The 22098-nt window shown below is 40.6% G+C and overlaps 1 protein-coding gene across 1 annotated transcript in view; it reads right to left on the bottom strand.

The window, feature by feature from the left end:
- The window catches only part of PRKCI (protein kinase C iota), a 75777-nt gene extending 64579 nt beyond the window's left edge, over positions 1 to 11198 (bottom strand). Inside the window, exon 1 of the mRNA XM_026498813.4 lies at positions 10861 to 11198. Within this exon, the coding sequence (XP_026354598.1) occupies positions 10861 to 10961 (101 nt within the window). The 5' untranslated portion in view covers positions 10962 to 11198. The remainder of the gene's footprint in view (positions 1 to 10860) is intronic.
- Between the last annotated feature and the right edge of the window lie 10900 nt (positions 11199 to 22098).

Raw genomic sequence — 22098 nt, 5'->3', positions numbered from 1 at the left:
AAACAAAACAAAATTTTAAAAGCAGTTAACTCTAGGGATTGGGGAGAGATTAGAGATGGAAAGAAGATGTACTTTGTACTTAGACTCTTCTGAATGGTATATAGATTATCATTAATTTCTCTACCATATAAAGATATGATTTTATTATAAAACTTACTTTCCAGTAAAATATATAAATACTTTAAAATTTTTTAATGACTTTTATAAATAAAATTGTTTTAAATATTTTCAAATTTTATTTTTGAAAAAGAAAATAAAAAAATAGCTCCTTCTTCTAACAACATTATAAGAGAATATGCTTACCTTAAAGCAATTTTGGGGGTTTTTTTTATTCAATTTATTTTTTTATATATTTTTTTCTTCCAAGTTTTTATTCAAATTCAAGGTAGTTAACATACAGTGTAGTACTGGTTTCAAGAGTAGAATTTAGTGGGGCGCCTGGGTGGCACAGCGGTTGGGCGTCTGCCTGCGGCTCAGGGCTTGATCCTGGCGTTATGGGATCGAGCCCCACATCGGGCTCCTCCGCTATGAGCCTGCTTCTTCCTCTCCCACTCCCCTGCTTGTGTTCCCTCTCTTGCTGGCTGTCTCTATCTCTGTCGAATAAATAAATAAAATCTTTAAAAAAAAAAAAAGAGTAGAATTTAGTGATTCATCACTTAATAGAACACCCAGTGCTCATCACAAGTGCCCTCCTTAATACCCATCACCCAGTTAGCCCATCCCCCCACCCACCTCCCCAGCAATTTTTCTTTCAAAATACCCTCAAGGTTATTAGTATGAGGGAGTAAGGGTTGAGAGAATGTATTTTAGAATTAAATAAGAGAGGGGCACCTGGGTGGCTCAGATGGTTAAGCGTCTGCCTTTGGCTCAGGTCATGATCTCCAGGTACTGGAATCAAGTCCCACGACAGGAATCCCAGCTCAGCGGGAAGTCTGCTTCTCCCTCTCCCTCTCCCTCTGCCTCTGCCCCTGCCTCTGCCCCTGCCCCTGCTCACACTCGTGCTCTGTCTCTCTCTCTTTCTCTCAAATGAATAAAATCTTTAAAGAAAAAAAAAAAAGAGACGTAAAGGGTTCCACAGACTTTCTCTGGCAAAGAGCAAGTATGGCACTATGTTTTTTGAATGCAAGGGGAAAAAATTAACATCAGATATCGTCAAAACATGACTTCCTTATTAAGGTCCACATGAAGTTACAATTAACACATATGTAAGCGTGTCTGTAAACAATAGGGATTTTTAAGAAATACTTATTTTTCAAGAGCTAAAAAATATTTATCAGAACAAATATTTTTAAAATAATCCTCAAAAAACATAAGTACAAACATCCTAAAGAGACTCTGTGAAGGAGTCATGCTTTATCAACCGCCACTCCTTAAGTTCCAGGAACTAAAACATTTAAGGGAGTTTTATATAAACATTTCTCTAAGTAATTGAGAAAGCACCATGTTCATACCCTCTACAAACACCAGATCCTTATTATAGCACGAAAGCTAAAAATGAGCTGCAAAATAAAGATATTACATTCTAAAGGTATAAAACGAATTATGCATGAAAGATTTTTTTTTCTGGTTTTAACTTCAGCGTTAGCATAAATTATCTTACCACTGGTCTTTGAGAGAATATAGTCTGCTTCACCACAAAGATTCCCAAAATGGCAAATTTAGATATAGTTTTAGCTGAATTTTTAAAAAAGAAAAAAAAAGCAGTTTAATTCTGCTACTGGGCTTCGGAAGACAAACTACTTTAAGCTTTCATTACGTTCCTATGTTCTAAAATACAGAATCTGAAGTTTTTCCATAGGACTAATTGCTTTTAAAAATAAACCTGAAAAAAGAACCACCAGTTCAGTCCTTCTGCTATCTCAAAATAAGCTTTTCTCCAAAATTAAATGTAGTATAAAGAGAAAAAAGTCTTATTTGTAATCACTGGTATAATAGATTTAGGCAGAATTATCCATGGATGGTAAAATCACTGGGTTAAAGGTTCTGAGGAAAAAGAATATTATACAATCTCATAGTATCACTCCTCAAATTAACTGTTATTCATAAAAAAGTTATAAAGCCATTTCCATTTTTAAATGACCAAGACCATAGATGGGGCCCCCGGGTGGTACAGTTGGTTGAGTGTCCAACTCTTGATTTGGTCTCAGGTCATGGTCTCAAGGTTGTGAGATCGAGGTGAGCCACACACACTCCCCACACACACCCCCATCCCCATCCCCACCCCGAGTCAGGCTCTGAGCTCAGGTAGGAGTCTGCTGGAATTTCTCTTTCCCTCACCCTCTGCCCCTCCTTGCGTGTGCGCGCACGCTCTCTCTAGTGAATAAAAAATCTTAAAAAAAAAAAAAAGGAAACTGGCTCAGAAAGAACTGTGAAATATGAATTTGACAATAAAGCAAAACAAGTGATTTTTAAAAGCCCCATCAATACAGTAAAAGGAGAAAAAGAAATTTCTCTGAAGGCTAAGACTCAGCTTTGTGCTGTGGCTTACTAAGCTTCAATGTTACCATTCATACAATGCAGATAATGATATCTCACTCTGAATATTGTCTATTGTTGTGAAGATTAAATAAAAATAAGGGCAAAACACTTATAGTTCTTGGAACAACTGGGTACACTTTTACAAAGATTAGTTTCTACGCTCTTTGGCATTCCGCAAAAGGGGAAAAGGAGACTGGGTATCTTTGAAGATAATTTGTGAAATTTTTCTAACTATTGATAATATTTCATTAAAATAAAAGACCACTGCTGGGGTGCCCGGGTGGCTTATCAGTCAAGCGTCCAACTGCTGATTTCAGATCAGATCATGATCCCAGAGTGGTAAGAGGGAGTCCTGCACTGGACTCCATTCTGGGCAAGGATCCTGCTTGAGATTTTCTCTCCCCATCTCTCCCTCTGCCCCTCGGAGCTCCCCCTTTCCCTCTCTAGAAAAAAAAAAAAAAACAAGCAAAAAACATAAAAGAGCACTGTCTAGAAAACCTAGCCAAATAGTTAAGAAAGATAAGTGAGATATATAAAGAAGAGGCAAAATTGTTATTTGCAGATGACATTATCCAGCTATAAATTCTAAGATAGTTAACTAAGAAAGTATTAGAATAAGGTGACCAGTTAAATATTCAAAAATAGGGGCGCCTGGGTGGCACAGCGGTTAAGCATCTGCCTTTGGCTCAGGGCGTGATCCCAGCGTTCTGGGATGGAGCCCCACATCAGGCTCCTCCGCTATGAGCCTGCTTCTTCCTCTCCCACTCCCCCTGCTTGTGTTCCCTCCCTCGCTGGCTGTCTCTCTGTCAAATAAATAAATAAAATCTTTAAAAAAATATATTCAAAAATAGATGGTATAGAATAAACCTATGAAAACAAAAGATCCTATTCACAAAAAGAACAAAATTATAAAACATTTAACAATAAATTTAACAGGAAATGTGTAAGAACTAAGGGACAGGAACCTTAGTGAAAAAAAATCAATAAATAGGTATTATACCTCATACTTACAAGGCAAAGCTCAATATTATAAAACTATCAGTTCTCACATTAACCTATAAATTCAAAGCAATTCCAAATCAAAATACCAGTAAGATTTTCCCCCCCTGGGGGCACCTGGGTGGCTCGGTCAGTTAAGCTTCTGACTCTTGGTTTCAGCTCAGGTCATGATCTCAGGGTCCTGCGATCAAGTCCTGCATCGGGCCCCATGCACAAATGGGAATCTGATTGCCCTCTCCCTCTGCTCCTCCCCTTGCGCTCGCGCGCTCTCTCTCTCTATCTCTGGAATAAATAAAATCTTTTTTAAAAAAATAAAGTAAAATAAAAAAATAAAAATAAAAGTTTTTTTTTTTTTCCCTGAAACCTAGAAAAACCTTCAAAAATTGATCTGGAAGAGAAAATAAATGTACAAGAATAGCCAAGAAAAATTGGAAATAGAAAATAAATGAAATTGCCTTTCCATAGCATATATCAAAACCAACTACAATAACTAAACCAATGGTGGTATGTGCAAAAATAGAGTTCTCCCCAAAATCAACGAAACAAGGGTGCCTGGGTGACTCAGTCAGTTAAGCGTCTGCCTTCGGCTCAGGTCATGATCCCATGGGCCTGGGATAGAGTCCCGCATCAGGCTCCCTACTCAGCAGAGAGTCTGCTTCTCCCTTTCTCTCTCCCTCTCTCCCCCTCTCTCTCAAATAAATAAAATCTTTTTAAAAAAAAAATCAATGAAACAGAATACAAAGTATTTATGTTCATCTGAGAAATTAGTATGGAAAAAGTTGTCCTTCAACTCAGTGGTGAAAGAATCTATTCAATAACCATATTAGAATACATTTTTTAAAAATTAAGTTGTATCAGTACACCACAAATAACTAAACCCCCAAATACCAGATTTATTGAAAAGATAATCACTTGAAAAGCTTTACATAATAGATGAAAAAATAAAATATTTTTAGATGAGAAATACACACACCTAAGAGAACCCAGAAGCCATAAGGAGGGGGGTGGGGAAGGATGGATTTGATTAAATAAAAGTGAAAAACTCCAGACGAGCAACAGGTTAGAGAAATGCTGGCAACTTTTTTAACAGACAAAATGTCAATGTCCCTTCAAATAAATTAATAAAAAAAGAGACAGAATCCAAGAGAAAAACTGGGCAAAAGACATGAATAAACAAGCTATAGAGGAACTACAAATGATCAGTAATGTATAAAAAAGGCAGCTGTAAAAAAAAAAAGTTAGCATTTGCTGCCTATTGGGAAAATTTTAATTTTTTTCAAGACTATTTATTTTTAGGAGAGAGAGAGCACAAGCAGGGGAAGCAGCAGGCAGAGGGAGAAGCAGGCTTCCACTGAGCTGGGAGCCCGAGGCAGGACTCCATCCCAGGACCCTGGGATCATGCCCTGAGCCGAAGGCAGCGGCTTAACAGCCTGAGCCACCCAAGCGCCCCTATTGGGAAAAATTTTAAAGGCCAATAATGTGCAATGGGAACACAAGGAAAACACTTCATTTGTACACTGTTGTTTGGAACGTAAATTGGTAAGTGTTTGGAGGACAATATCAAGTTTTAAAACAGGCAAATTTGGACCATGTTTGAAGAATATATATTAAATAAAAAGGATGTTCCTTCAGCATAATTTGAAATAGTGATTTAATGAAAGTAATTTTTTATGCTCATCAGGAAAAAGATTAAATTATGGTATAACAATACTATAGAACACTTTATATCAATTATAAAGTAAGCAGATTGCTCTCTATAAATGTATCTCCCTGTCTACCTTAACATGGAAAGATGATCATGAATGAAAACAAATCATGTTGCAGAAACGTGTAGAAATATGAATCTGTTTACTTGAAAAATAAAAGGCTATGTGTGTACACAATACCTATACTTACAGATACATTAATATGATGGAGACTAGCCCCAACTATTAACAATGGCTATCATTAGATAGTGGGGGTGAGAAGCTACAAGGGGAACTTTCCACTTTACGTACATCTGTATTTTTAAAATTTAGTTTTAATGCCTTGCCTCCGTCATCTGTATTTGGTCACTGGTGGCATTTATCCATCATCATTCTCAGCCACATTCCTACGTAGGTTAGCTGTCAGGTACAGGGCTTGGGACATACAGCAGGCACACAATAAACGACTGTTAATTCTGGGCATTTCCACCTGGATGCCCGCAAAGCATGATGAACTCAAAACCCGGTTGCTTGTTCCAGGTAATGAATTACCTCCTCCCACTAATCTTTTCCTCCTCTATTCCCTATTTTCTCTCAAATAAGAAACCTATTGTTGTCAGACTCCCTCTCTTTCCCACAGGCAATCAATCTGTAATTCCTATTGAGTCTATCCCCTAAAATCGCTGTTCAATCCATATCCTCTTGTCCTCCTCTGAATCTCTCAGTGAGACTACTTCTAGAGCCTCCAAATTAGTCTTCATCCACTGCTAATTCATTGCCCATACTGGTTCCAAGAGTGAGCTTTCTAAGATGAAAATCTAAGCGTGAATCTCTCTTACTTAAAACCCTCCCCAATGAAAAAAAGTCCGAAGCCCAAAGTATATTTGAGAATCTTCGTGAGCAGTGCTTGTGAGCCCTCTTCTTCGCCACGCTTATCAGCGCGCACTTCACACTTTATGTCCTAATAAGGAATGACTACGGACTAACAACTAAACTGATCTGAATGCCGCAAACATACCACACGCAGTTGTGCAATGCCTGGAATGACCCCCACCCAACATCTTCATCAACCAGGCAAACCTATTTAACCTTTAAAAGCCTCAAACATTTCATCCTCTAGGAAGGTTTCCCAAACCCCAAACACCTCCCCAATACCCATCCCTGCAAGTGCCTTACACACAACCACATACACACTCCTTTATTAACTCTTCTATGCCTTTCCTCCTAGAAGTTTCTCAGTCCCGTGAGGGCAGAGCCTTAGATCACCCACCTCTGCGCCCTCTGTGTCCACCCTAGCACCCTGTGCCTACCTTAGAGTACGCACTAGGCATTCAACAGTATTCATTAAAGTGTGGTTAAACACATTCTCCGTAATATGTGAAATCCTAAGCAAGACTGGAATTTTAAAAATTCAGGTTTTAATTATGCTCATTTCAACCATTAAAAAAAAAAGCAAAACTCAAGTTCCCTTAACAAGAGGGTTGGGAGTTGTATTAGAAAGTTATCATGGACCTCCAGGAAGAATTTTTTCTGCAGAAAGCTGCTTCCTTCTCTGCTTTCTCAGACCTGACATTTGCACATGGTTGGTCTTGGCCTCACTAGCCTCTCCCTTAACTCTTCAGCTCCAGTCTTCACTGCTAACAAGCAATTTATCTCTATATTATCTGATTCAAATTTCTGAGAGAGCTGTTTTGGTTTTTGGCACCAGGCCACCAAGTCCTTTCTTTCTCTGATAAAGCTACTATGATCAGTGGTCCTGTGGTTAGGCACCATGCCAGAAGCTCCAGGACCAGTAACTAACATTCCCCCAACTCCCAACTCAATATACTATTTGTATTTCCTTAGAACATTATAGAGATATACTTTATATTGCTAAAATTATTTTGCAATACTTTTAAAGACAACTCTTGCCAAGACTTGTTCACAGAAAAATCCGGCATACTTCTTCACTGAACCAGCTATACAATCCAAATATACAAGGAGTTAATCTCTTCCTATTTGTAGATGTGCACAGAAAGAATCCTCTAGATTTTATAACTGTTCAACAGCAGTGGTTTAACAAGTTTTACCACCTTTTTGCAAAATTTCCCATACATTTATAATGTAAAATGAAATGAGTAGTCCAGACATTTCCTTGTTAAACTCTATCCCATAATATCAAGTAACTTTAATATAAGGATAAGCACATGCAATAGCAATTTATCACTAACCAACAAAACCTGTTTCTCTTCCTCCTAACACTACTAGGTAATGATTGAAGAAGGAAGGCCATTCACTGACAAGCTCCCATGTCAAGGAAAGAAGGGTCTATAGGCCGTGACACAGTCAGATTCTTCTTTTTTTAAAAATATTTATTTATTTATTTTAGAGAGAAAGCTTGGGTGTGTGCTGGGGGAGGGGCACAGAGACAGGGAGAGAGAATCTCAAGAAGACTCCCCACTGACCGTGGAGCCCCACACTGGGCTCAATCTCACCACCCCAAGATCATGACCTGAGTCAAAATCAAGTCAGACAACTAACTGAGCCACCCAGGCACCCCAATACAGTCAGATTCTCAATGCTATTAATCTCCTGCTTAAAAACTAGAAAAAAATCTAATTAAATCTGTTATCTAGAGAGACATCACATTTGCACTAAGAACAAATTTAACTGAATGAGAGAACACTACACACATCTTTGAAAGGAGAAGGCAATTTATTCACTAAAAAATTCTGGCTATTCCAAGATTCAGCGTTCACTGGAAAGAAATACTGTTAGAAGGGGATAAGGAGAAAACTTCTCGATAATGGCCTTTCATAAGACCTGAAAGAAAAGAATTTTTTTCAAATGCAGATTGTCCTTACATTTCTTGATATAAAGGAAGGATTTTCTATTTTAAAATCAGGTAGGTGTTCTAGTTAGCCAACCTGTTTATTAGCTATCCTCATTGGTGACTCATTTTAGTTTCATCTGTAGTAATGAGCAGCTGACTCTGTAATATCAAAACCACCAGTTTAGACTATTGTTAATAAACATATAATCTTAACAGATCTAATTTCGGGGGACAGAAATTGGTACAATTTATAGAGTGCTGATGTTGTCTTTAAATGAGGCTTGAAATGAAGGCACTGTTAGAAAAGCTTTCAATGAATAAAAAGCAATAAAGGGCAAGGGCTTTATTCCTTCATTCCTTAGCAAAAATTCATAGATTTTAAAAAACAAAATGTTAACTTGAATAAGTCTTGGAGAAATTTTAGTTAGGCACTAAAAGGGTTATATGTCCTCTTTTATTCTCTTTTGTAAAAATAATTGTAGTAATAAGCCAAGATAATATGACACCTACATTCCTAAAATATAACAGACTTTGATTTCTTTCCAAAGGAGAAGTTTACAATAATTTTGATTTACTAACCAGGCCTATTTACATTTGTCAAACCAATAAAAGCAGGAAGGAAAAACTAATTTCTTCCTCTTCATAGTTAAAATCACTGGAAACTATCTAAATTTAATAAGCCACTAATTTACATTGTTTAAAGTCTTAAATATAAACCAGAGAGCTGAAAATAATAGTTTAACAATCAAAAATTGAGAAGCACCAACCAGGAGAAGGGTAAGCAAAAGTCAGTATTCACCCAATTTCTCATCTTTGAGAGGAAGGAATTAATAGGTATTATCTAAAGTTGAATCATGAAACAAAGCATGACTTTAAAGTAATAAAGGCAACCTCCAGAATAACAGAAATAAACTGTCAACAGTATACCTCTGGGAGTTGGGACGATGGGATGGAAGACACTTATTTTATACCTCTGTACAATCTGCACCTTCCTACCATGTGAGTATATTCATTTAATCCAGTTTTTTTTAACTGTCAATAATGAGACACCTTAAAAAAAAAAAAAGAAAGGAAATACCTACTATATACTTCATTTTCTGGGCCTAATAACTCATGGACTGTCAACTTTATAAAATGGAAAGTAAGGGGCGCTGGGTTGGCTCAGTTGGTTCCGCAGCTGCCTTCAACTCAGGTCGTGGTCCCAGGGTCCTGGGATTGAGCCCCACGTCCCCCCCCCCCTCCCAGCTCAGCGGGAAGCCTGCTTTTCCCTCTCCCTCTGCTGCTCCCCCGTTTGTGCTCTCTCACTGTCAAATAAATAAATAAAATCTTATATAAAAAAAGCCTATATGACTAATCACTATTCTTAAAAAAAAAAAAAAAGGTAAGTGAAATATCTCATCTGTCAAATTAAAGGTAAGGTAAAGGAAGCAAAGCTTTCTCCTTCCGCAGTGCAAAGGTCACGGCTGACCACATTCCAGTCAGCACAGCTCTTACGACCACTACAAACTTCCAAAACACATACACACACTTCTTGGTATTGTTTTAAAATGAAGACCTCCTTGATCGGTTTAAGCAAAAACACTGATACTGTCCAAAATAATTCTTGTAAGCTACTGCTGAATACAGTCAAGCTAATTAACAAGAGGTCAGAGGCTACATGGCAGCAAGTGAACAAGTAAGTCGTTACATCAAATCAATAACACATTTTAGGGCTTCTACTGCCTTTGAAATCAAAACAAGAGAGGCGTTTTGAAAGTTTGCTATCTTCACTGATCCCCTCAGGAATGTAAAAGTATGCATTGCAGTTTCAACCTCCTAGTGCTTGAGTTTTTTTTAAAGCAATTTACTTCTGCTTGGACAAACAGTAAGACAGGCCAAAGCCATTGGGTTTTCTGTTAACCCTTAGCTTCAAATCTTCATGGTCACACTAACATTTCACCTTTCTAATGCTACTAAATGTAATGAGCTCCTCTTTCAAACCACCACAGAATTCAAAGGAAGGGGGATACTTCAGGCCACTGATTATAGAATATGAGTTAAGACAATAATATTAGGACTAGGCTATTCCTGGTAAGCACAGGAGTTATAACTTAGTAACAACAGGAGTAAAGATCACAGATTTTAAAACTGTGCCTCGGCCGGTCCTCTTCTCTCCTTGCAGTATCTCCCCCTATCAAATGGTCTCAAGCAACACTAACAAAGAAGCATTCACAAATTTTTAATTCACACATATACAACCTAATCTTGACGAGACATAAGTACCTAACGCACATCCCTAAAAACGCGTCAACTGTACTCTTCAATAATAACTCCTATGCCCAATACACAGGCAGCCTGACCACAGTCCGGATACACTTTGTGAACTCTTCTAGGCGAGGAAGGTAAACCTGAGTTAGAGAACCAGAGGCTTTGGGCCTTCTGGTAATCAAAAGAGCCAGCAAACTAAAGTAGTCTGTCTTTTCAGCCCCTAGCAAACTTAGTTCACTGAGGCATCACTCCGAATCAACTCTCAATCCCAAACACATTCAGACTTAATGACGTAAAGCCCTTGTAAATCTCTTAGTAAGCCAGTCTCTCTCGAACCCACCAGGTGGACCTACTCTATTCCAAGGCTCCTCCCTCGGACCCTAGTCTGGACCATCAGCCGCGCGACTCCCCGGCGCCGCGCGACTCCCCGGCACCCCGCAACACACCTTGGGGTGCCCCAACGTAGCGCCCCATGCTCCTCCCCCGACCACCTGGTCACCCATCCCGAGTCCCTAGAGTCGCCCGCCCGGACCAATTCGCCCACAACATCTCCAGCCCCTCACCCTCCCCTCCTCCAGTCCAAGTCGAGAGGGCCTTTCCTCTCCCCTCCCACCCCCACCCCTACTCTGGGACACTCACCCGCGATAGTAGGCTTTCACCCGGACCTGGTGAGAATGGTCCCCGCTGCCGCCGCCTGCGATCGGGTGAGACATGGTACTGCTGTCCCTCTGGGTCGGCATCTCCTTACTCCCCCGCCTGAACGCCGGAGGCCGAGGGTGCGGGGGGCGCGCCGGGCGCCGTGGGGGACTCCGCTGCCCGAGCCTCTTCCAGAGCCGCGGCTGCCGCTTGCTTACCCGTCCACTCCGCCCGCGGCGCGGACCCAAGGGTCGCCTCGCCGGGGCAGCCGGAACCGCGCGGCTCCTCCCGCCGCCCGGGCCCAGCACGCCTCCCCGCTTCGGTCCCTCCCACCTCGCTCGCTCCAAAGGCCCACATTCCGGGGGAGGGCGGGCGCAACCATCGATCCTTTTCAAGGAGCCTCAGCGCCCGGCTGAACCATTCTTACGGGGGCTAGGAAAAGGGGAGAGACGATGGGAGACGCTGGCTATCACATCAAATAGGCCGGGAGGGAGGCTTTCTTGGACGCTGTGACTGAGAGAATGCCACAGTTCTCCTTAAAAGGCCCCTTTCCTGCAAGGAAAACATTAGGGGACAAAGGCTGCGGCATCTCACCCCTGTTTCCTAACTTGGTGGCGTCCGCGGTCGGCCGACTAGGGACTGAGCTAGATTTGCCCAGCCGGGTTTCTGGGATTTGGAGTCCCGATGGGATTCTGGGACTGGAGGTTCTTTACGTAGAAAACCACCCTCCCCTTCTAGCCGACTGAGGCTGTCTCCAGCTTGCACGCCGCCGGGAGTGTTCGGCTCGGAAATCCTGAATTCAACTTGGGCATCTGAGGTCACTGCAAATGATTGGGCTTCGTCACGATCTACAGTTTGTTGCCTGATGAAGTCTCCCTTCCAATTGCATAAATATCTCAATTATACAGCGCTTTTTTGGGAAGCAAGACTTTGGTTACCAGCTCAGCACAGGCTCTTTTATGGAAAGAATTTAATAACATATGTAACAAATGTAAAAATGAACGTAATAAAGGAGGAAACTCAACCAGAAGGTATGATGAAAGACCGACATTTCTTCCTTTGCAGCCCCCATACCTAGGCCCTTGTATAGTGCCATCGCATGGCACAGGTGCACAGTATTTATCCAATCCATCCAGCAGAAAAAAAATTTTTTTTTGTATTTTTTTCTGCCGCTGCCTAGCCAGAGATAGCAGTATAAAGGATCCGACCTTGTAGCCTAGTCTCTGATCATCCACTGATCTTGGCTCTGTCACATACTGCAATTACAGATACATGAATCCAGCTCCTGCATCAGTCCTGGCACCGACACATGCCAAAAAGGTTGGAATAATCAAGGAAATAACTTTCTCTACTATGATAAAATAGGGTTAGAGGATTGACTCATCAGTTACGTCTGACACTTAGTCTGGCATGATGTCTTTCAAATGCTACAAACTTGGATTATAAACACTTTATTTTTAAGATTTTATTTATTTGACATAGAGCAGCACAAGCAGGGGGAGCAGCAGAGGGAGAGGGAGAAACATGCTTTTTGCTGAGCAGGGAGGCCGCGTGGGGGGGAGGGCAGGGTGTTGTGCTGGATCCCAGGAACCTGGGATCATGACCTGGCTGAAGGCAGATGCATAACCCACGGTGCCACCCAGCGCCCCTGGATTATAAACTCTTAATAAAAAATTCTTGTGGAAAGACTTGGTATCAGAGTATTGAGAATTGGGGACCTGCATCAACATGTTAAATATGAATCAATTAATTTTGAAATATAAGCTATTTCTGAAGTGAGATTGTGAATTTTTAATTGGCTTAATAGAAAATTTAGGATGCTTATGACAAATTTGAAAGATTATATAATGCTCTAGAAAAGGAAATTTACGTTATATGGGAAGTGAGAATTTAGAAACGTATGACATGAAAAGCTTTTTATTTTGGATTCTTATCAGTTTGAAAAATCCTTCATCATTGGCCTAATGCTCTGACGGTAATTACTATTTTCAGAGGAGGCTTATTGCTTACTTTGTCATCAATAAGAATCTGTAAATTGTAAATATGTGTTTCCATGTCTTGGCTATTGTAAATAATGCTTCATGGGGGTGCAGATATCTTTTCAAGGTAGTGCTTCTGTTTTCTTTGGCTAAGTAACCAGAACTGAGATTGCTGCATGTCATCTATTTTTAATTTTTTAAGGAACCTCCATTCTGTTTTCCATAGTGGCTGTGTTAATTTACATTACCATCCTAATCTCATTTTTTGATTATTCATTGCCAGTGTATAGAAAATTAATTTTTCATATATCTTGTATCCTACAACTTGCTGAACTCATTTATTAGTTCTCATAGTGTTTTGGTGGATCCCTTAGAATTTCCTATACACCAGATTATGCCATTTTAGAATACAAATTGATTTACCCCTTTCCAGTTTGGATGCCTTCTATTTCTTTTTCTTGCCTGAATACATTAGCTAGAACTTCTAGTACTATGTTGAATAAAGAGGAGAGTGTGAACATTTTTGTCTTATTGTCAATCTTATGTGGCTAGTTTTCAGTCTTACACCATCAGATGTGATTACTCTAGATTTTTTTTTTTTTTTTGCAGATGCCCTTTTTCAGATTGAGGAACTTCTATTCCTAGTTTGTTGACTTTATTTCTTTCTTTGTTTTTAAAGTAAACTCTGTGCCCAACATAGGGTTTGAACTCAAGACAGGGAGATCAAGAGTCACACGCTCTACGGACTGAGCCAGCCAGGCGCCAGACTATTTTTATTTTGAAAGAGTGTTGGGATTTGTTTAGCGCCTTTTCTCTATCTATTGAGATAATCCTGTGGTTTTGTCCTTTATTCTATTGATATGGTATGGCACATTAATTGATTTTTGGATGTCAGCCCACCTTGCGTTCCTAGGACAATTCCCAACTGGTTAGGACGCATCATCCTTTTTATATGCGGCTCCATTCGGTTTGCTAGTATTTTGCTGAGGAATCGCGAATCCGCACTCATAAGCATTGTTTCCTTTAGCTCTTTGGACACAATTATGATAGCCGTTCTGAAGTCTTTTCCGCTAAGTCCAACATCTGCATCCTCTCAAGGCCAGTTTCTATGAGCCTGGGTCTCCACTGCCTGTTTGTATGTCTCACTATTTTTTTGTTGCAAACTGTGCATTTCCACTGTAGCAACTCTGGAGACTGATCCAGACTGGCTCCAGGGTTTGTGGTCATTGTCGTTCAAGTCTGTATTTGTTGCGTGACTTGTCCAGACGAGTTCAGTAGGGTTCATTTCCCCCACAGTGTGCAGCTCTGATGTCTCCCCGGGGCTCTGGCATGCGTGCTGACACCCTGACTCCTTCTCCCGCCCCTGGGGATGACAGTGGTTTTAGTCAGGTTCTCTGACTCTTTTCCTTCTCTCCCTATCCAGCTTCTGGTTGGTTTGCCTTTATTGATATTACTCCTAGCTGTTAGCCTCCACTAATTGGCAAATGATTGCCCCAGTGCTTCTGACAATGCCCTGGGCCATAAATGGCTCCATGGTCTGATCCGATGGTCATTTTTTATTTATAATTTTCACCAGTTATGGTTGTTTCACTAGGGAGAATATCTAGGGAGCTCCTCGTGTTTCCATTCTGGAAGTGCTCTGACATTAGTTTTTAAAGTCAATGTGATGCAATTAAAACAGATGTAAGGTACAAAGAGTTATGCATATAGGATGATCGGGTCACAGAAATTATGTTATTTTCAGTAACAGAAAAAACCCTGAAAACTATTGAGCCATCTCTTTAGTTTAAAGAAAAGACGATTCTGTAAAAGGGTTTAAAAGGAACCTGGCATCACATTAATCATATCTTTAGGAAAATTCTACTTCCTTTCTATAGATTGAGCTGCTCCAACAAGAATAATCAGAAGAGGTTGACCTTTATTTTCAGTCTTAATGAGCCTCACCTGTCTTGCAGTCAGGATCAAATATGAAAACTTGTTTGCCATGTTCTTTATGTCATCTAATAAATCCTGCTACGGTATTTCTGATGCCTCTTCCTCAATTGAGAATCAAATGGTACACAATGGAAAGTCAATGGTAGACACTGTGACCAAGTCTCCCACAGCCCATTTTCTTTCTGTTGGTGCTTACTAACACCCTCAGCTTTGGGTAAGCCTGCTGCCCTTAACCTAGCATCCTTCAGTGGTTACACTGAGCATGGGGTAATATCATTAAAAGGAGAAAAAAAGCGTTCAAACTGCAAGTCCTGATCATTTGTCGGGGAGAGAGAGGGAACTTTGTGACCTGCAGAGATAAACGTTGAGCACTGGGCTCAATTAACCTGCTTTGGCTCACTGCAATAACTTTAATAGGAAAAATTAATTAACATGCAAATCCACAGGCTTAAAAGATTTAAAATATTTTGGCCAACATTTTCTCATTTTGTGATCACAAGAGTATTGTCCCAATGTGGAGCAAAAATAACCTGCTTGGGGCACCTCGGTGGCTCAGTTGGTTAAGCCTCTGCCTTTGGCTCAGGTCGGGATCCTAGGGTCGTGGAATCGAGCCCCACATCGGGCTCCCTGCTCAGCGGGGAGCCTGCTTCTCCCTCTCCAGCCCCTCGCTTGTGCTCTCTCTCTCTGTGTCAAATAAATAAAATAAAATCTTTTAAAAAATTAAAATAAAAAAAAAAACTGCTTGGAAAATGGCAAATGAGATAATAAATAGTAGACATGGGCCTCGTGAGATCATGTCTTAATATCACGTTGTTTTACGTAAGCTTCAAGAGCAGAAGCCTTGACCAAAATTCCTGATTGGAATCCTGACAGCTGAGGTTAGTGAGAGAGTCTGGTTTTTATTATGTTGATTAACCTTGCTGATTTAGAATGGAGAATACCCCCTTGAGTCCTTCTTCCCTCTTCTTCTATGCCCTCTCCCTGCCCCATTGACATGGCCTACTTCATCTCCAAGTCATCTGGGGACTCCCTTCACTCCAGCCTCACACACTTATTCCCATTATGTTTCCCAATCTCACTCCCGCACTACAGATAATGACATACAGCAGTTTTAGCCTTACTTATTTAAATGTCCTCACTTTGGGGCACCTGGCTGGCTCAGTCAGTAGAACATGCGACACTTGATCTTGGGGTTGTGAGTTCAAGGCCCACGTTAGGTGTAGAGATTACTTAAAAATAAAATCTTTAAAAAAATAAAATGTCTTCACTTTGACCTTAAAATAATTTTAAGATTCATGTCATACATTCCCTGACAATCACAGAAAAGGAAGCTCATTTATTTATGCCAATGACAACATAGCCCTGTCTCTTTACCTGTAGTATCCTCTGCTTAGTCTGCATGGTGTCCCAAACTCAGTCCCCACCAGTGGCCGACTCCCACTCTTTCTCTAAGAACCGTTTACAGCCTCTGCTCCACTAGGCCGTTAGGTACGCATTCTCTTCATTTTTCCTCTCTGTTTGTACTCTTGTTCCGCATTCTGTTTATATATCAAACATAGCACATCTCGCACAGTATCATAGTTTATGTTCTTGCATGTTTATAAGGCTGGAACTGTAATTGGTTCATCACTGTGTCCCCTGTACCTAGCCCATATCGGGTTCTCAATAATGTCTGTTGACACTGAACAATACCCCTTTGCTTCATTTTTCTTTTTTTTTTTTTTTAAGATTTTATTTATTTATTTGACAGAGAGAGAGAGACAGCCAGTGAGAGAGGGAACACAGCAGGGGGAGTGGGAGAGGAAGAAGCAGGCTCATAGCGGAGGAGCCTGATGTGGGACTCGATCCCATAACGCCGGGATCACGCCCTGAGCCGAAGGCAGATGCTTAACCGCTGTGCCACCCAGGCGCCCCTGCTACATTTTTCTTATCTGTAAGATAGGGAAAGACTTTTTTTTTTTTTTTTTTTTGAGAAGGATGGACCGGACTAATTATTTAAATCTTAAAATATAAAGCAGAACGATGTTAATACAACAACACATGAAAGAAGAGGTTTGTTTTAGTGAGCCATCAGTGGAGAGCTCCATTAAGTGGAGGAGTCAGTAATGCAAAAAATTATACAACATTTACTTAATGAAAGTTGCTGCATACTCCAAGAAGTCTAAGGAATCTCAGCATAATTAACTCCTATAAGGTTAATTGGTGTCAGGCACTGTTGTCTCCTTTTCAAGAAAGGTATGACCCAGGTAGAATGTCAGGACATATACCAATAAAGAGGGGGAAAAAACCCAAAGAGCAAGCTGTGTGCCAAAAAGTGATAAAGAATAATTACAACAGCTCACGAACCCTGCCTCGTCTTCTTTGGGAGCCAGAAGAACCCACTGGTGACTGGCTAGATCGAAAGGCACAAAGTTGACTAGTAAAACAAAACATGTTGAAAGAGCCTCCATCAACACATAGAAACTTCGTTTAGAAGTGTCATTGTCTCATGATGTTTGCATACCCAGGATGCTGTCACTAACGGCAATCAACCATTAAATGTAAACTCCCCTCCAATTTGAAAAAGCAAACCTGTTCTTGAGGCTGGCACATTCAATTGAAAATGTAAACTTTATCTAATAAACTCTCGCTGCTCCAGCCGCTCACTCACCCCAGCACTGGCCTTTGCAATGACCCAGTTCTTTCTCACATCCTCTAGAGTCAACCCCTCTCCCCAGCACAGACAACCCCTCTCCCCTGCCACAGACGCCTCACTCATTTTCTCTGCAGCCTCCACCCACTTCCTATTGGACTCAAATACTTTCATATTGAATTTCTGCTGACCTTGAATTAAACCATAGTCTATTTTGGGCCACAGAGAAATCAGAGGAAAAAGCAGGGCTCGCAATGTATAATGATTTCTGGCTGCTTAATCACACATACAATGTCAATGGGAACAGCACTCCAGAGATAAAGCTGACAGTTAGTTCATCTGCACACTGGGCTTATCATCCTGCAGCTGGAGCAGGAGATACTTCCCGGAATCGCTATGGCTTCTTCTTCCAGATAATAACAAATTACGCATCGGTCCATAATTAAATCAGCAAAGCGCTCCGGACACAGAGACTTTTACAGCAAAGCTACTATCTTCATTAGGTGCCTTGAGAGCAGGAATCTTACCTTGTAAGTTCTTTTGGCATTTAGAAAATTCTAGGTATTTAACATATATTAAATTATTTAATATTTAAATTTTACATTGGTTCATGTCCACTTAAATACTAACATTAATCTCAGTGAAAGAGGAAGGAAGCTGGTACCACCAAACCAGCAGAGCGAGTCTATTTGCTGTTTGCCTTAAAGCTGTGAAAGCTGTGGCCTAAGAAGTTAGTTCAGCTTGCTGAGCAATCTATTTACTCAAGTCAAACACAGCTTGTAAGGAAGTGACTCTGATTGGAACATGGAACCTTTCAATTCGAGTCGTGGGTTAGGAGAGTTTACTAGCTAGAACTTACTTGTATCATCTAATTCAGTCTTCTGAAACTTTAACAGGCATACAGATTAAAAGGAGTTTTTATTACAGTGCACATTCTGATTTAAAAAGGTATAGAATGGGACCCAGATTCTGCATTTCAAACCAGCTTTCGTGGGATGCTTATGCTGCTGATCCGCTGATGAGTTTGAGGAGCTAAAGGTCTGGGCCTTGTTTTGCAAGTGAAGTCCAGAGAAGTGAGATGACAATGATTTTTATCATTGCTTCGGAGCTTTTCATTCATGAGCATAATTTTAAAATACTGTGAATTTGAAACAGGGAATGAGTGATTTCTGGCAGATGAAGAAAAAAATTACCTTCCCCAAATTCTTAGTTTTGTTTTTTCTTTTTCTTTTTTCTTTGTTTGTTTTCCATGATCTAACCACATGTGAAAATGCTGTTGGGATTTGTTGTAATTAGAGAAACACTTTAACCCACACATAATTTGTTTTTCATCACAATCAATTAATAGGCTCACTGTATTCCCAAAGATGCATGACATTATACTGAGTATCATCTCCCGACATACTCATTCTTTCTCGTTTAGCAACCTTTTATTTAGTCTTAATTTAAAATTTTAAATCAGGTGGGCGCCTGGGTGGCTCAGTTGGTTAAGCATTTGCCTTTGACTCAGGTCAAGATCTCCCAGTCCTGAGATGGAACCTGCATCGGGGCTCCACTGCTCAGTTGGGAATCTGCTTCTCCTTCTCGCTCTGCCCCTCCACCTTCTTGTGCTCTCCCTCTCTCTCTCTCAAACAAACCCATAAAATCTTTAAAAATAAAACAAAATTTTATTTATTTATTTTTTTAAAGATTTTATTTATTTATTTGACAGAGATAGAGACAGCCAGCGAGAGAGGGAACACAAGCAGGGGGAGTGGGAGAGGAAGAAGCAGGCTCATTAGTGGAAGAGCCTGATGTGGGGCTCGATCCCATAATGCCAGGATCACGCCCTGAGCCGAAGGCAGAGGCTTAACCGCTGTGCCACCCAGGCGCCCCATAAAACAAAATTTTAAATTGGGATGCCTGGCTGGCTCAGTCAGTAGAGCATGCAACCCTTGATCTTGGGGTTGTGAGTTCGAGGTCCATTTGGGCATAGAGGTTACCTAAAAAAACAAAATCTTAATAAAATAAAATAAAATAAACCCAAACAGTTGAAAGATTTTTTTTTTTAAATTTTATTTATTTATTCGACAGAGATAGACACAGCCAGCGAGAGAGGGAACACAAGCAGGGGGAGTGGGAGAGGAAGAAGCAGGCTCATTAGTGGAAGAGCCTGATGTGGGGCTCGATCCCATAATGCCAGGATCACGCCCTGAGCCGAAGGCAGAGGCTTAACCGCTGTGCCACCCAGGCACCCCATAAAACAAAATTTTAAATTGGGATGCCTGGCTGGCTCAGTCAGTAGAGCATGCAACCCTTGATCTTGGGGTTGTGAGTTCGAGGTCCATTTGGGCATAGAGGTTACCTAAAAAAACAAAATCTTAATAAAATAAAATAAAATAAACCCAAACAGTTGAAAGATTTTTTTTTTTAAATTTTATTTATTTATTCGACAGAGATAGACACAGCCAGCGAGAGAGGGAACACAAGCAGGGGGAGTGGGAGAGGAAGAAGCAGGCTCATAGCGGAGGAGCCTGATGTGGGGCTCGATCCCACAACGCCGGGATCACGCTCTGAGCCGAAGGCAGACGCTTAACCGCTGTGCCACCCAGGCGCCCCTGTTGAAAGATTTTGGTTATGTCCTGCAAGTCACTATTCAATATGAGGCTAGATTATTCCATCTTCTTTCTCCATCTCATAACTAGAAAGCAAGTTTGAGATAAGAAGAGAAACAGGATGTCTTTCTCTACTTTCTGACTCAGTACTTTGAAACTACCACTCAGAGTTCCCTTGAGAGTTAGTTTAATTTACTCAGTTCTTGGGGGAATTCTATTTTTTATCATTTTAATAGAATTTTAGAACTTTAATAGTAATATTAAGAAATACTTAAATATATTTATGCACCAATTATTGGGCTGCTAGTCTCTCCATTCCTTCAAGAAAGCAAGTAGAGAGGCACTGGAAAATTTCCAAATAAGAGAAGGTGCTTTTTCCTTAGAGCCTATTACCCTGGCCATCTGAGTAAGCTGCCTTATTATCTGTGGAAGGGGGGGAAAGAGAATGACACTTAGGCCAACTAGCTTCTTATTTTAAACATGAGTTATTTAAATGGACGAATAATATCAAGAAACATGTACTGCATGTTCCCTAGACACAAGGCTCTAGATTTCATACAATAACATATAAAATCCAGTTTTGGCCTCTAAGGCGAGTTGGAGCAGACTACTTAGGAAGGTCACACATAAACCTGCGATAAGTAACAATTCAAGATTATGTGACAATCGAAAGCAATAGGGCAGTACAGAAGAAATTGCTAATCTTGTGAAGAGCAAGTCTGATCCATAGAAATCCAGAGAAAGGAGGAATTATGTACAGCGAGGGTGGAGGAATTTTGTTTTCAATCTCTGATAGCAGTTATCTCAGAAGATAAGTGTGGTATAAAACAGAAGCAGTTGTCTTTCATCTGGAAGGGAATTTCTCAAGGACTAACTGAAAAAATGCTTTATCAAGGACTCACTGAAAAAATCCTTTGTTAACTGGTAATAGAATGTAATTTCAAAGGGACCTGAGTCCCTTGGCAAATTTACATAAGATAGGCCACAAGTTGCTATGCAGCCTTTCAAGGCCTGCTTTTTCTTACTGGAAAATGAGGTCCGTGATCTCCAAGACCAGTTCCAGCCTAGAATTGTAGGATTCTGGGATCTCTTGGACCCTTTTGGGTTTGAAAAATTCACTGGACTGTGAACTTTCTTTATGTATTAAATTTCCCCAGCACCCAGCAAAGTCTCTGGCACTTGGTACTTGTTGGTTGACACTAGGAATCTTCAACCAATTTTTCATTCTTTGATTCGTTGCTGAGGGCTTACTATGTCATAGTCCCATGCCAGACATGGAGGTAGGAATACAAAAAAACTTGCTCCCAAGTTCACAGTACAGATATGTGATATGTGTCAACATTTATTTAAAAACATGTGGCAAGGGGGAGTTCCTGGGGGGCTCAGTCGGTTAAGCATCTGCCTTCCGCTCAGGTCATGATCCCAGGGTCCTGGGATTGAGCCCCATATCAGGCTCCCTGCTCAGTGGGGAGTCTGTTTCTCCCTCTCCCACTGCCCTGCCCCTCCTACCCGTACTCTCTCTCTCTGCCTCTCAAATAAATAAAATCTTTAAAAAAAAAATGTGGTAAGAGCCAAGCCATTTAAATGCAGGGAAATAATTGTTGTTGTTTTTGTTTTTAACAAATGATGCCGGAACAGTTGGATATCCATGTACAAAAAAATGAAGTTGGACCCCTACCCAAACCATTTACAAAAATTAACTTAAAACGGATTAAAGATCTAAATGTAAGAGCTAAACTCTTAGAAGAAAACATAGTAGATCTATATGACCTAAGATTAGGCAGTGGTTTCTTAGATTGACACCAGAAACACAAATAACAAAAGAAAAAAATAAATTGAACTTCATCAAAATTAAAAACACTGGTCTGTCTTTCTTTCTTTCTTTCTTTCTTTCTTTCTTTCTTTCTTTCTTTCTTTCTTCAGAGAAAGAGAGGGCACACAAGGGTTGGGGGTGAGGAGGGGAGGGGCGGAGGTAGAGAGAGAGAATCTTAAGCAGACTCCATGCCCAGCACAGAGCCTGATGGGGGGCTTGATCCCACAACCCTAAAATCATGAGTCAGATGCTTAACTTAGCCGGTGCCCCCCAAAATACTGGTATTTC

Source organism: Ursus arctos, unplaced genomic scaffold (genome assembly GCF_023065955.2).
Source record: "Ursus arctos isolate Adak ecotype North America unplaced genomic scaffold, UrsArc2.0 scaffold_4, whole genome shotgun sequence".
Lineage (NCBI taxonomy): Eukaryota > Metazoa > Chordata > Mammalia > Carnivora > Ursidae > Ursus > Ursus arctos.
Note: the sequence above shows the minus strand (reverse complement) of the source record. Positions and strands in the feature narration are given on the sequence as shown.